Genomic DNA, 12914 nt, shown 5'->3' on the forward strand with positions numbered 1-12914 from the left:
ACAAGGATCCATTAACCCTGTTTCTGTGGCTCTATTTCTAGGTTCTCTGTTCTGTTCCATTATCTGTTCATCTGTTCCTTTTCCAAGGGTATTATTTTGTTTATGTAATAGTGAAAGCAAAATACAAATCATGGGGGCGCCTGGGTGGCACAGCGGTTAAGCTTCTGCCTTCGGCTCAGGGCGTGATCCCGGCGTTATGGGATCGAGCCCCACATCAGGCTCCTCCGCTGGGAGCCTGCTTCTTCCTCTCCCACTCCCCCCTGCTTGTGTTCCCTCTCTCGCTGGCTGTCTCTATCTCTGTCGAATAAATAAATAAAATCTTTAAAAAAAATACAAATCATGAGGTTTATTCTCTAAAGGTGCTAGATGAAGGTGTTGAATTTCAGATTATTTTCCTTCAAATGATAAAAGAATTTTACATTTCAGTTACTTTTATTAAATAAATCATCATTTGCTATTTTTGTTATGGATGTAAAATTAATCTAGATTTAACAAGTCACTTGATTTATAGTAAAGTATCAACACAAATAATCTCCATTTAAACACTTCTCTTCTTAAAAATTTGCAGTGTGTGGCTGTTAAAAATAAATCCCGTAGCAGTCACAAATCGTATGTAAAACTTTTCTTAAAACCATTCTGTTTTGAGAATAAAATGGATAAAATCCAATAATTGCTAGTAATTTTAACCAAGTTTACTCCTTATCTTAAGCACTTTTTAATCTATACCTTTTTAGTGAATTCCTAATGATAGAATTTTTAGCAACACAATAGAAAATATTTAAGTTCTGACACAGTTTTAAAATAAGTAAGTCATGTCCTTTATATTTCATTCCAGAATCTCTTTTCACTAAGGGAGGGGCGGGCGTGAAAGGGTAGGAACGTGTACAGCTTCGCTCTCCAAGGTGGAGGGAAAAGGGCACCGTGGAAGTTACGCTCTTTTACGACAGATAAACATCTACAAAGGTACAAATAATGACCACCGTCCACTTAAAACGAAAACACTGCCAGTTGAATGGTGTCATTTGCAATCAGTTCTTCCATGTGGTCACCCAGTGTCCAGTGCGATGTGTTAGGAAGTGCATGTCCCTGACCCGGGGCACCCCTGTGTCCACACAGCAGACTTCTAGGTGTGCTTGCTACAGCTCCGTCTCCACAGCTGTCCCACCGCTGGTCAGTCCGCGAGCCGCGCACCTTGTGTTGGGTGGTAGCGCTCCACCGTGTCCAGTCTGGGAGGGCCAGCCCTGCTCATTGCTGCTCTCGTTCAGTTTCGGGACTGTTCACGTGGCTCATTTCTCCACGTAAACTTTCGAACCAGCTTGCCTAGTTCTCCTAAACAAAGGGGAGTTGGACTCATAACTGGTCGGAGTTGGACTTAAACCCAGGTCTTCCGATGCCAACATGAAGGGTCTTTTCACACTCCAGTGCCCCCAGTTTAGCTTACTTCCTACTGCATTGGGGAAATTATTTGAATATTGCTGTCAAAGAAAGCTTTTCTTTAGTTGGCTGTTCCTGGAATTTTGTTGGATATGGGATTTTTTTGCGGGGTTTTAATTCTTACTTGTTTATAGTTGAGGCCATAGGAAGTGCTTTCCTGAATGAAAGAGAAATGGTTAGTGCAGTGCTCTGCACTGCTTCGTTCATTGTTTTGCTGTTTTATAACCTTTGCTAGCAGAGTCGGCATTTGTAGAAGCTGAAAATGTTGGCTTCTGCTCTGCAAGAGAGTTCTGGCTTCCATTCTTAATATGCATGTACCCACACGCCACCGTGCACAGCCTGATTATTTTCCACTGTGAGACATTTTCTATGTCCTTTTTTAGAATTTTAATATGTAAGAGCAGGTAAACAAGGTGAGCTCTACGAGTCAGGTGACCTGTGCTAGAGCCAGGCACGTCCTGGGGCTCAGACTCACCGTCATTATCATTGCAAGCGTGTTCTTCCTCGGCCCAGACCTCCGGAGAAGCCAGCCTTCTCAGCACACCGGCTAGTGGTTCATTACCTAGTGTGCCTTGTGTCTACTTTCAATTTAACTTTTTATTTTCAAATCATGTCACTTCACATGCAGCCAGAAGAGATAACAGGAGAACCTGTGCTTGCTTTACACAGTGTGCCGTTACAACAGGGGTGCCGACCTCCATGCAGTCAAGCTCCAGGACATTCCAGCGCCGTAGGGATCCCTCCCGTTGCCCTTTCATAGCCACACCCACATCTTCCCCCAGCCCTGGTAACCACTCATCTCTTCTCCATTTTACAGTTTTCTCATTTCCACAATGTTTTGTACCAGTGGACTGTACATTGGTCCATACAAAGGACCATGAGATTGGGGTTTTTATCACTCATTCTGATTCTCTGGAAATCCGTCCAGGTTGTTGTGTGTATCAGTAGTTTGTTCCTTTTTATTACCACAGGTGTTCCATGGTGTGGTTGGACCACATTTTAGTTAATCATTCCCCCGTTGAAGGGTATCTGGGTTTTTCCCAGTTTTGGGTTATTGTGAATAAAGTTGCTGTAAACACTTATGTTCATTTAAAAACAATTTTTTGTGATCTGCATGTCTGTCCCTCGCCAATTCCACACCGTCCTGATGACGAAAGCTGTTTAGTAAGTGCTTTATGACGGCTGCTTGAAACTCTGCCTCCAGTGAGTCTAACTTCTCTGGGTGGCGTCTCCTGGCTGTATGTTTTCATTCAGTTGGGATCTTCGTGGCTCTCAATATGATGAATGATTTTGATCAAAACCTGAGCATACTGTGTCACAGGACCCTGAATCTTACTTACCCTTGTGTCCTACTGACTGTGCGTCGCACCGCTCTCTGTGGTGGGGTCCAGGTTCCCACCGGGCCACTGCTGCCAGCTCACAGGTGTGCGCCTCTTCCGTGGTCTCCTGACAGCCCCAGTGGGGATGACATGGGCACCTCGGCACCTCGTGACAGGCTCCCCGAGTGTCCCCCTGACTCTGCGCTGCAGCTGGGAGGGTGGCATCCGGCTGCAGTCGGGCGGTCCCCTCCATCGGTTGCCCGTGTGGCTGGCAGGTCCCTCTCTTGGACTTTGGCCGAAAGAGCTGTTCTTGTGTTGTTTGTGTCTGTGCCCGCTGTTGCTGCCCGGCGTCTTCAGCTCCCTGGCTGGGATAATGATGCGAAAGGAGACGCAGGGCACTCGCGGCCATGCACTCCCAGGCCCCCAGGGGCCTGCCTTCTTCCCTCACCCTTCAGAGCCCTTCTGATGTTTGCTGTATGTGTAGTAGTTTGGGTTTCTCTGAAGTGCTTTGTGATTGCCTGTCTCGCACCAGCTCTGCGCTTTCCTCTCTGCCACCTGAGTCCTGGCTTCAGGGTGTGCCCCTGCTGGCCCGCCCTCCAGGCTCCGATTAGCACCCAAGCACCCATCGTCCCGCTGACGGACTCCTCAGAGCACCTGTGTCTCACCGTGGGCGTGTGGGACTTCTACACTCATGACCACGTCTTCCCTCCCACTTCGGACCTCAAGGAAGTTACTTTTTTATTTAAACTTTCCATAATGGGAATGTTAAACATGCAAATGCAGATTTACAAATGAACCCCCACATGCCCATCAGCCAGCATGAGCATACCAACCTTGACCCCTCTGTTTCATCCAGACAGCATCTGCTTTCCCCCCATCATGCTGGGTTGGTTTATAAGACTAAATCCCAGATGTTATGATTTCATCTTTACATACTTCAGTATGTCTCACTAATATTTAAGTACTATTTCCACACCTAAAATGATGAACAATTCCTTAATTTAATCAGCTATTTAGATAATATTTATTTTTTTTAAAGTATGTATTTATTTGAGAGAGAGAGAGAGTGGGCACAAGTGCAGTGGGGGAGGGGCAGAGGGAGGGAGAGAGAATCCCAAGCAGACTCCCCACTGAGCATGGAGCCTGACACGGGGCTTAATCTCATCACCCTGAGATCATGACCAGAGACAAAACCAAGAGTCAGATGCTTAACCACTTGAGCCGCCCAGGTGCCCCTTGAATAAAGGATTCTAAATAGAAACTCATTTAACTTTTAGCAACTGATTTGCCATGTATACATTGAGAGTCAATATTGTTAACAAATGATTGTGATAAAAACTATATACGTTTTAGATAGATGAGAGAGATTTATTACATATGCATGACTTAGCACGTCTTAGTTACCATTTTCCTAAAAGCACTGAATTTGCCTTTCAGGGACTTATAAATTTCGTTTGTACACAAAGCAAGTGTGGCTGCATTTGTAATCTTCTCCTTGCTTGCGGTGCGATGGGGTCCTTTTTTCCAGCTTATGTATTAGTACAGTCTTGGAGAGTACAGCCACAGTGTTTAGGAAGAAGTGACCATTAAATTTGTTAATAATTAGAAAATTGGAGTCGTCGTTCTTTGGGGATTTCCTGTGGTTTCTCCTGCCAACAAGACAAGACGTCCTACACTGCGAAGGCTTTCGATCCGATTGGGGTAGTTGCTTGCTCTTTAGCTGCATCCACACAAGACGCTGTTTTGGATGAAGAAGAGCAGCAAGGAGCAATCCCGGGTGTTCTTGCTCCGCGCCTTTAGTCGGTAACCCAGACCAGAGTCCCGGGTGTTCTTGCTCCGCGCCTTCAGTCGGTAACCCAGACCAGAGTCCTGCAAGCAGTCCCGGGTGTTCTTGCTCCGCGCCTTCAGTCGGTAACGCAGACCAGAGTCCTGCGAGCAGTCCCGGGTGTTCTTGCTCCGCGCCTTCAGTCGGTAACGCAGACCAGAGTCCTGCGAGCAGTCCCGGGTGTTCTTGCTCCACGCCTTTAGTCGGTAACCCAGACCAGAGTCCTGCGAGCAGTCCCGGGTGTTCTTGCTCCGCGCCTTCAGTTGGTAACCCAGACCAGAGTCCTGCGAGCAGTCCCGGCTGTTCTTGCTCCGCGCCTTCAGTCGGTAACGCAGACCAGAGTCCTGTGTGCAGTCCCGGCTCTTCTTGCTCCGCGCCTTCAGTCGGTAACCCAGACCAGAGTCCTGCGAGCAGTGATCAAATGGCAGGTGGGCTGGCGTGTGGGTGGCTCCATCGTCTTCTGTCATGACTTGCGTCTTGGTCCCGTCCAGTGGGAGAGCTCTCTCTGAGACATCCTTGTCCTCACTGTCCTCCAGGGCCCAGCCCCTGCCACAGGGTGGACCCTTCCCCCTTGTGCCATCCCTCCTGACAGCGCAGCCCTGGTTGGCGGTCCTTCGGTGTCCTGGGCCGTGCAGATGTTCTGTCCCGACATCAGACCTAACCATCCTTGTTTCATGACTTTCTTCTTTAGTTTGCAGTAATGTCCTACTCGCTCCCACGGAGCAGGCTGACCTCATCTGCTCATGTGACGGGCGCCCTGAACGTTGTTTTCTTGCTGTCTTTCAGACAGAAACCGTCTCCGCCAGTCAAGAAGCCCTCAGAAGTACTTTGCCATGGATACAGAAGATGAAGAAAACATGAGTAAGACCTGGCCTATCGTGTAGTACCACGTAGCTAAGTCTCCGTTAAAACCTTAGTGTTCTTGTCAGTCTTTCTAATGAGACTAATTTGGGGAAAGTGATTTTTTCCTACAGTATTTCCTATACCATTAACAGTGACATGTTTTAAATTTCTGATGTATTCTCTACAGTAGGTGTTGGGACTTGCTGTGTGCATTTTCCTACAGCCGTGTGTCTGGACTGTCCGTCACTCTCGGGCCACCGTGTGTGTTCCTGGAGGAAAACACATGCCTCCAGACGCATTTGCCACAGAGCTGCATGGTTTCATGTGATGTCACAGCGTGGTCTCCTACTGGTGACCAGATTTTCATCTGCGCAAATCTAAAATACCCTTCAAGGTTGATTTAAGTACTTGGTCATTTGGGATAACACTACCTAAATTTTCCCCTGTAAATACGGTGGATTCTCCCTGTGCTGTGAGGGAAGGGGGCTCCCAGGAGGCTGCTGATCTTGTTTCTAAGACTTCAACAAGCCTTTGAGCTGCTGTGGAGCAGAGCTCACTGCTGGGCCCGTTCTGTGTCCTACACTGTCCTCTCAGGCACACAGCTTCCCTCCTGCAGCGGTGTTCTCTGGGAAAAGAAGTTCCCCGAACATCTGTCCTCTGTTTTATCTTTAGTTCCCGATAGCCGTGCATTTGAGTAAGGTTTAAAGGCTCCCACAGTAGTTGGGAGCTTTTAGTGGGGAAATTACAACAAAGCACGATTTTTCTGATGTATGTATACGTGTACATTCTCACTTGTCTGTGTTCGGTGCTTCCCATGGAAGAACACGCAGGTCTAAATGATGAGTGACATCTTATTGAGAGCGGTCAGCCATCACTAGAGGAGAGTTCAGTCCATCTCCCTGTGACTTCCCCCAAAACCGACCAGCTGAGGCCTTGCCCTTGGGCTTGTCTGCCACCGAGCACCCAGCAGCTCACTGGCAGAGCCCTGCTGCCCCGCGGGCTGCTCCACGGGCTCTGCTGTGGGGAACGTGCAGTGGGCCGGCCTTTGTTACACAGACCGCACAGCAAGTATTCTCTTTGGTGGTCGGCGGCTTGAGAAAGCACGAGCAGGGCTGTAGCTCTTCTGCTTCCTGCAGGCTGCTGTCCCTGCCAGAGCCTCCTTGGGAGGTCAGTTCCACTCGCCACGGCCACTTTTGCCCATGCGCTCCCCCATTTGGGCACTGTGTGAGCACCTGCCCCCCAAGCCTCCTTTTTCAGGACTGTGGGCTCTCGTCCGTGGCAGCCGTCCCTGGGTTTGGGTGGAAAGTTCACGGTGTGTAGACCCTGTGGTTCCTCACCAAGATAAAGGGATCTTCTGAGTGATTCTGCGGGAAGATGAATGCTGGTTCCACAGCTGCCAGTAGCGGGCAGTCCTAGAGCTTCTGTCGTTTCAGAGACAATGGAAGGTTTTACCAGGTTGCATTCACATTTGTGCAATAAAGCAGCATGCCCTGTGTGTTTGCGAGCTGTGGCAGTGGGGCCTCTCTCTAATCCTAACATTGATTTGCTTTACATGGTAGCCCTTGTGATTAGATGCAAGCTGGGCAGTGTCTGAGCACTCCAGAAGCGAAGACAACCTGGAGCTGGTGTGAACTGTTTTCCTTGCAGTCTCGGGATCACTGTCACCCCAGTGCCGCTTAGCTTTATTTCCCAGAGCACAGCCTTTGTCTCCAAGTCTGTGTGTGCATGGTGGCAGGTGTGCACGGCGGACGTGGCCTGACCCTCCGTGCTGGGGATCTTCTCTGGCACCAGTGTCAGGGCGTAAGGGGTCGTGCAGCGTGTGCCGCTCTCACTCATGTGTTAACCTAAATTCTGTCTTGCTCTGCCCTTTAACCTTTGTTTCCTTTGAGCACCGAAAGGAGTAACCTATCGAGCTTTTGCTGGAGGATGTTATAAATGAAAATTTAGTGTCCATTCCATCAGCTTTGTCAACTGGGAGAAGTGGTGTGTGTGGGAGCCCCGGGGAGTATTTGACTTGGGCAGAGAGCCATCAGAAGTGCCTCCCCTCTGCCTCGGCACAGACGCTGTTTCCCGGGGGCCGTGCTTCAGTAGGCTTAGTCTTTACATCTCAGCCCTGGAAGTTCGAGAACTTGAACTTTGGGGATTGGCGGCCGTCAGCCCAGACTTTCTGTCCCGTTTAGCCTCCCGTGTCCACAGAGCTGTCCGTTTGCTCAGCCAGCGTCACGAGCGTCTATGTGTAGATGCCGTAGCAGAGGGACTCTAGGGCCGCCCCATCCGGGACACTTGTCAACCGCTCGCGCCTGCACCGGTTACTCTGCCTACTAACCGTAGATGCCTGAAAGCCGGTCACAGGTCTCAGAGCATGGTCCCGCCGATGGTGCTGCAGAGCCCTGTGCTCACCACTCCCACGCTTCATGCGACAGACGGCCTGTGGAAACTAACCAGGAAGACAAGGAATTTTTTTCTCTTTTTTTTAAAAAGTTTGATAAACTTACAAGGAAGAGTGAATACTTTTTTATTTCCCTTTTTGAAATTAAAATCTTATGTATTTTGCCATGAACTTTTAGAGTTTTAAAATTGTCTTCATTAATTGTCAATAGAAACTACCTTTAGAAGGTGGGATAACCAAATTATTCTGTAAATCCATCAAATATTTGTTTAAAAAAATAAAATCGCTGGCTTTGCTTAGAAGGTTAAGAAGTCGTAACCTGTTTGGAGCTTCAATTTTGTCCTTTTTGGACGTATTTTTTTCCTTATCATGGAATGTACTAAGGATTCGGAGGTGATCAGTCCCCATGTAGCATGAAAACAGTGTAAGCATGTGTTAGAAGTGAAGCCGCATCCTTCAGAAATAGCCTCCCTAGTCCCGAGCAAGTCCCATGATCTACAAGGCGTTCCCTGAGATTGATTCATGGACTAGACCAAGTAACTGCACACATTGATTTGAATAGTCAGACCCTGAAGGCTGGTTAGCTTGTGAATGCCTGTTTTAAATCCTGTTCCCTCTTCTGGGAGATGCTGCCATCCAGAGCCTGAGAGCCCGAGAGCAGGACCATCAGAGAGGAGGGGGCATGTGTCAGCACTGACAGGAAGTTTTCAGGATTAGTTTATCATCCCACGTTTTGATTAGCTTGGATAGAGCTGCTCTAGATGCTTCAGAATGTTCTTGTAGGAAAAATTTATTTAAAAGATTCACCTTTTAATGCAAAAGCAGCTGGTGATACTAACTAGAAGTGGTGTCTAGGAGATAGTTCTTGGGTGGAATGGGGCACACACAACAAGGGGCAGAATGTATAAGCACACATCACTTAACCAGTTACAAAGAGAGATAAAGGAATCTATAAATTTTGCATTTACAAGATCCTGCAACGAAGGCGTTGTAAGTTACTCTTTCTGGGCACCGCAGGTTCGAGCAGCACAGATGTTAAGGAAAGCTGCAGTCTGGACAGCGTGCCCCCCAAGGACGGCAGTGCCCCTGGGCCTGGCGAGGGCGCCCCGCTCTCCAACGGGGGCAGCGGTGGTGCCAGCCGGAAGCGGCCCCTGGAGGAGGGCAGCAATGGCCACGCCAAGTTCCGCCTGAAGAAGAGGAGGCGGCCGCCGGGGCCCGCGCTGCCGAAGAATGCACTGATGCAGCTGAACGAGATCAAGCCCGGCCTGCAGTACGCGCTGCTGTCCCAGACGGGGCCGGTGCACGCGCCCTTGTTCGTCATGTCCGTTGAAGTTAACGGGCAGGTGTTCGAGGGCTCCGGCCCCACCAAGAAGAAGGCCAAGCTGCACGCCGCTGAGAAGGCCCTGCGGTCTTTCGTTCAGTTCCCCAACGCCTCCGAGGCTCACCTGGCCATGGGGAGGACCCTGTCGGCCAACACGGACTTCACGTCCGACCAGGCTGACTTCCCCGACACGCTCTTCAACGGTTTTGAGACCCCAGACAGGTCGGAAATGCCCTTCTACCTGGGCTCCAATGGGGACGACTCCTTCAGCTCCAGCGGGGACCTCAGCTTGGCGGCGTCCCCGGCGCCCGCCAGCCTGGCACAGCCTCCCCTCCCCGGCCCTCCGCCGTTCCCGCCACCGAGCGGGAAGAATCCCGTGATGATCCTGAACGAGCTGCGGCCGGGGCTCAAGTACGACTTCCTATCGGAGAGCGGGGAGAGCCACGCCAAGAGCTTCGTCATGTCCGTGGTGGTGGACGGCCAGTTCTTCGAGGGCTCAGGCAGGAACAAAAAGCTTGCCAAGGCCCGGGCTGCGCAGTCCGCCCTGGCGACCATTTTTAATTTGCACTTGGATCAAACACCGTCTCGCCAGCCCATCCCCAGCGAGGGCCTTCAGTTACATTTACCGCAGGTGAGGAAACTTGCTGTTGCCGGAAACGGTGGCCATGTCTAGACAGTGCTTTCAGACAGGGCTTCATTCTCCTGGTCGCTGTTGATGTCCCATCTGAACATCACCGGTAAGTCTGGCTCTGGGCGGTCCTGCCCTGCCCGTGTGGGTCATGCTGGGCAGCCAGTCCGCGGCCATCACGTCTGGGCGGGACACATGAAGCCCCATCCCCCAGAGCAGTGCTGTCAGCGGCCTCCAGGCCAAGCCCTGCCCCATGTCCCATGGCAGCCTGTGGCTCCCTTCCCACACAGTCCCCCTCCCCCCATCCCGCAGCAGCCTGTGGTGGGAGCAGCTCAGCGGTGTTTCCCACAGTCTCACCAGGGAATCCTGAGCACAGAAGGGAGTCCGGCCAGCTGGCAGCTGAAACCCTAGTGTGGGTAGGGGTGGGTGTTTCACAGCTCCAGCAGGACTGAGGGCTGAGGGGCCGGCCAGGCCGAGGGTCGCCCCACAACAGGCATGAGCTTCTGGAGGGGCAGAGGGGTGAGGGACGGAAGGGGACCCTTCAGCGGCACTCAAGGTGCCCGGGAACCTGTACCTGGAATGTCCTAGGTGGGGTCCATGTGGGCGGCCCCTCTTGTTTGGTCTTGAAAGACCCTCCCCCATAAGACCAGGGTGAAGGTAGGAAGGATTTCGGGGTGGGCTCATGGCTTACACGCGAAAGGGGGAGCACGAAGGGGGAGATAACGTGTAGCTGGCGCCCTAAATCCTACAACTCTTTGATTATGCGTTGCTTCTCTTCTTGGAAATCCAGTTTTTTTCTGGCCACGTGTAAAAATTATTCTTTTTGAGAGAAATTCTGACCACCCTTTTCTCTTCCTTTTTGTCAAAACATTATTGATGTTGAAGATAAATTATGTACCGGTTTGATCAGAAAAAAATGTAGGGACTCCAGGTCGCTAGATGGGACAGCTCGTATTTCTTCTAGAAGAATCCGGAGTGTCACAGCTTGTCTGGTGCCTTGGAACACAATTAGGGTAACCTCTCTGTGCTATTGCCTGAGGTGACCAGTACTTTTCTATTTTAGAAGAAGAAACTATTTTATTTTGCCTAAAGCAGCCAAACACGGCATCAGTATAAAGTAGCATTTTCGAAATATCCTACAGGTATTTAATGAACCAAATAATCATGTCCTGTATTAACCTCTTATGAACATTTTTCAGAGGAGTATTAGTTCATTTATCATTTCACACATCTGTGGCACTGGTTCCCTAGAGACTTTTTATTTTCGGGTTTCCTGTTTGTTGCAGTATATTCCAGCCTGAGTTCGAGGCAGTGTCTGGTGCCACCGGACTTCCCTTAACATCAGCAGAGTCGTGTGTGAGATGATTGGAATTCCGTCAAACGCTGGGAACCCCTGATGCCTGGGTTTTGCAGGGTGGAGGGGTCACACCGTGGCAGGGAGGCAGGCAGAGGTCCCGGTCTGTGCCTGTACTTCCGCGGGAGCAGAGACCAGAGCTCTGCTGGGGGCCTCACCGGGAGGGGCATCCGGGAATCCCACCCAAAGGAGAGGGGTAGGCAGGCAGGGGTCATCTCAGCCCTGCCCCAGGCCTCTTGCTTGAGTTCTGGGGGCGCCTGGAGCTAGTTTCTGAACGTTTGTGACAGTAAAGCGGCGTGTCCCTGTGTCTGTCACTGTGCTCCCACCGTGGTGTCTCTGGAGCCCCCACGGGAGCTCAGGATATGACCACACTTTCCTTGGAGGACCTACGGCGGCCTTTGCAGAATGAGCCCTTGCAGTTTGGTTTCTGGGCCCCACGGCCTTTGCAGTGGAAGTCCCCAGGTGTACCCTCTGGGGTGGTGTGAGCATCCTCACCACTTGCCTGGAGTAGCCCTTGAGTCTCTGGTCTTGGAACTTCTCGCCTTCATTGTGTTCATGGTGGCGTTGCAGGGTTTAAAGCCAGACGTCGTGGGCCACGTGAGGCGTGCAGAGCCCTCCGTCAGTGTTGGACCCTTTTAGAGCGGCAGAACTGGGCCGTCAGCCCAGAGCCCAGCTTTGAGCCGGGGCCCCTCAGCTCCTGGGCGCTGTTGCAGGGAAGGGGTGCTGCCTGGGGCGGGGGGGGGGCATGGGTGTGACTCTCGTTGTTACGTCTGCCCCCAACACATAGAGAGAGAGTCACTTCCTTACCTGGAGGAAGGAGATTGTAATCTCTGTGAGGGATGGAGGAACTGTCTGGGTGCTGAAATGCCTGCCTCTGACCAGTGAGTGTCCACGTAAGGGCCTGACCTTCATCTGAGTGTCTCCGAGCTCGGTGGTTTGGAGCTAGACCTAACCCTTGATGAAACACAAGCTTTTCTTTTCTGTGGCTTATCCTTGACCTCTCTTGAGATTTTTTTCTCTTATGTAAATTGGAACATGTGGTCCTTCGTCTTTGATCCCCTCCGCACCGTGTCGCCTGCACCCACGTATGTGGCACTGACACCCCTGCCTGGGGTGCAGGGGGGCCTGTCGTCCCACGTCTTCTGTCCATGCTCCCCACCCCCGGCTTGAGCACAGTCTTCTGGGGCTCCTTGGTACTTACTGAGACAACGGCAGGAGGAGGAAATCCTAGTGACTTTTGTTTTTTTTCAAAATAAGTCATCATTTAGGATGAGGGATGTTTCTGTCCATTTGGGGAGTGTTTTATTACAGGCTAAACTGGGGACACTAGACGTAGCTGATTGTCAAGAAAGTGTGAGATTGGGAGGACGCAGCTCTTCACACATACCTCCCGTCAGGCATCATTTCCCAAAAGCACTTGTATCCAAGATAAATTGTAAGCTGTGAAAATAAGACAGTGGCCACAACCAGACAGATGTGTTTGCTCCTGGGAAGCGCAGGCTGTCTGGTCTGGCCGTGTACCAGCCACACTGAACCCCTTCCCCAGACAGCGTGGCCGTCAGTGCTGTCTGGTGTGGATGGGGTCTACGGCAGAGGCCCGTGCCAGCTCCCGGTGCTGCTTCCTGGGCTGTGGTGAGCCCAGCTGTGCAGCTCTTCACGCTGCCCCTTCCCTTGCCCTGATGTTTTGGGTCACACTCGAGGGGCATGTTCTCTGGCCTGGCCAGCCCCCGAGCGGACGGCCACCCTCCTGTGGTCAGGAAAAGGAGCACTTTCACTTCCTTCAAAAGCCCTGTCACTCCGG

General features: G+C 51.1%; 1 protein-coding gene across 4 annotated transcripts in view; it reads left to right on the top strand.

Annotated features, from left to right (window-relative positions):
- Nucleotides 1-12914, top strand: part of ADARB1 (adenosine deaminase RNA specific B1) — a 137322-nt gene that overhangs the window by 89273 nt on the left and 35135 nt on the right. For all 4 annotated transcript variants that reach the window (XM_045776895.2, XM_045776898.2, XM_087861853.1 and 1 more), the window contains exons 3-4: nt 5365-5439; nt 8828-9762. In XM_045776895.2, the coding sequence (XP_045632851.1) occupies nt 5412-5439; nt 8828-9762 (963 nt within the window). In that variant the 5' untranslated portion in view covers nt 5365-5411. The remainder of the gene's footprint in view (nt 1-5364; nt 5440-8827; nt 9763-12914) is intronic.

The sequence above is a fragment of the Ursus americanus genome, chromosome 4, assembly GCF_024610735.1.
Source record: "Ursus americanus isolate L20-20 chromosome 4, mUrsAme1.1.p, whole genome shotgun sequence".
Classification (NCBI taxonomy): domain Eukaryota; kingdom Metazoa; phylum Chordata; class Mammalia; order Carnivora; family Ursidae; genus Ursus; species Ursus americanus.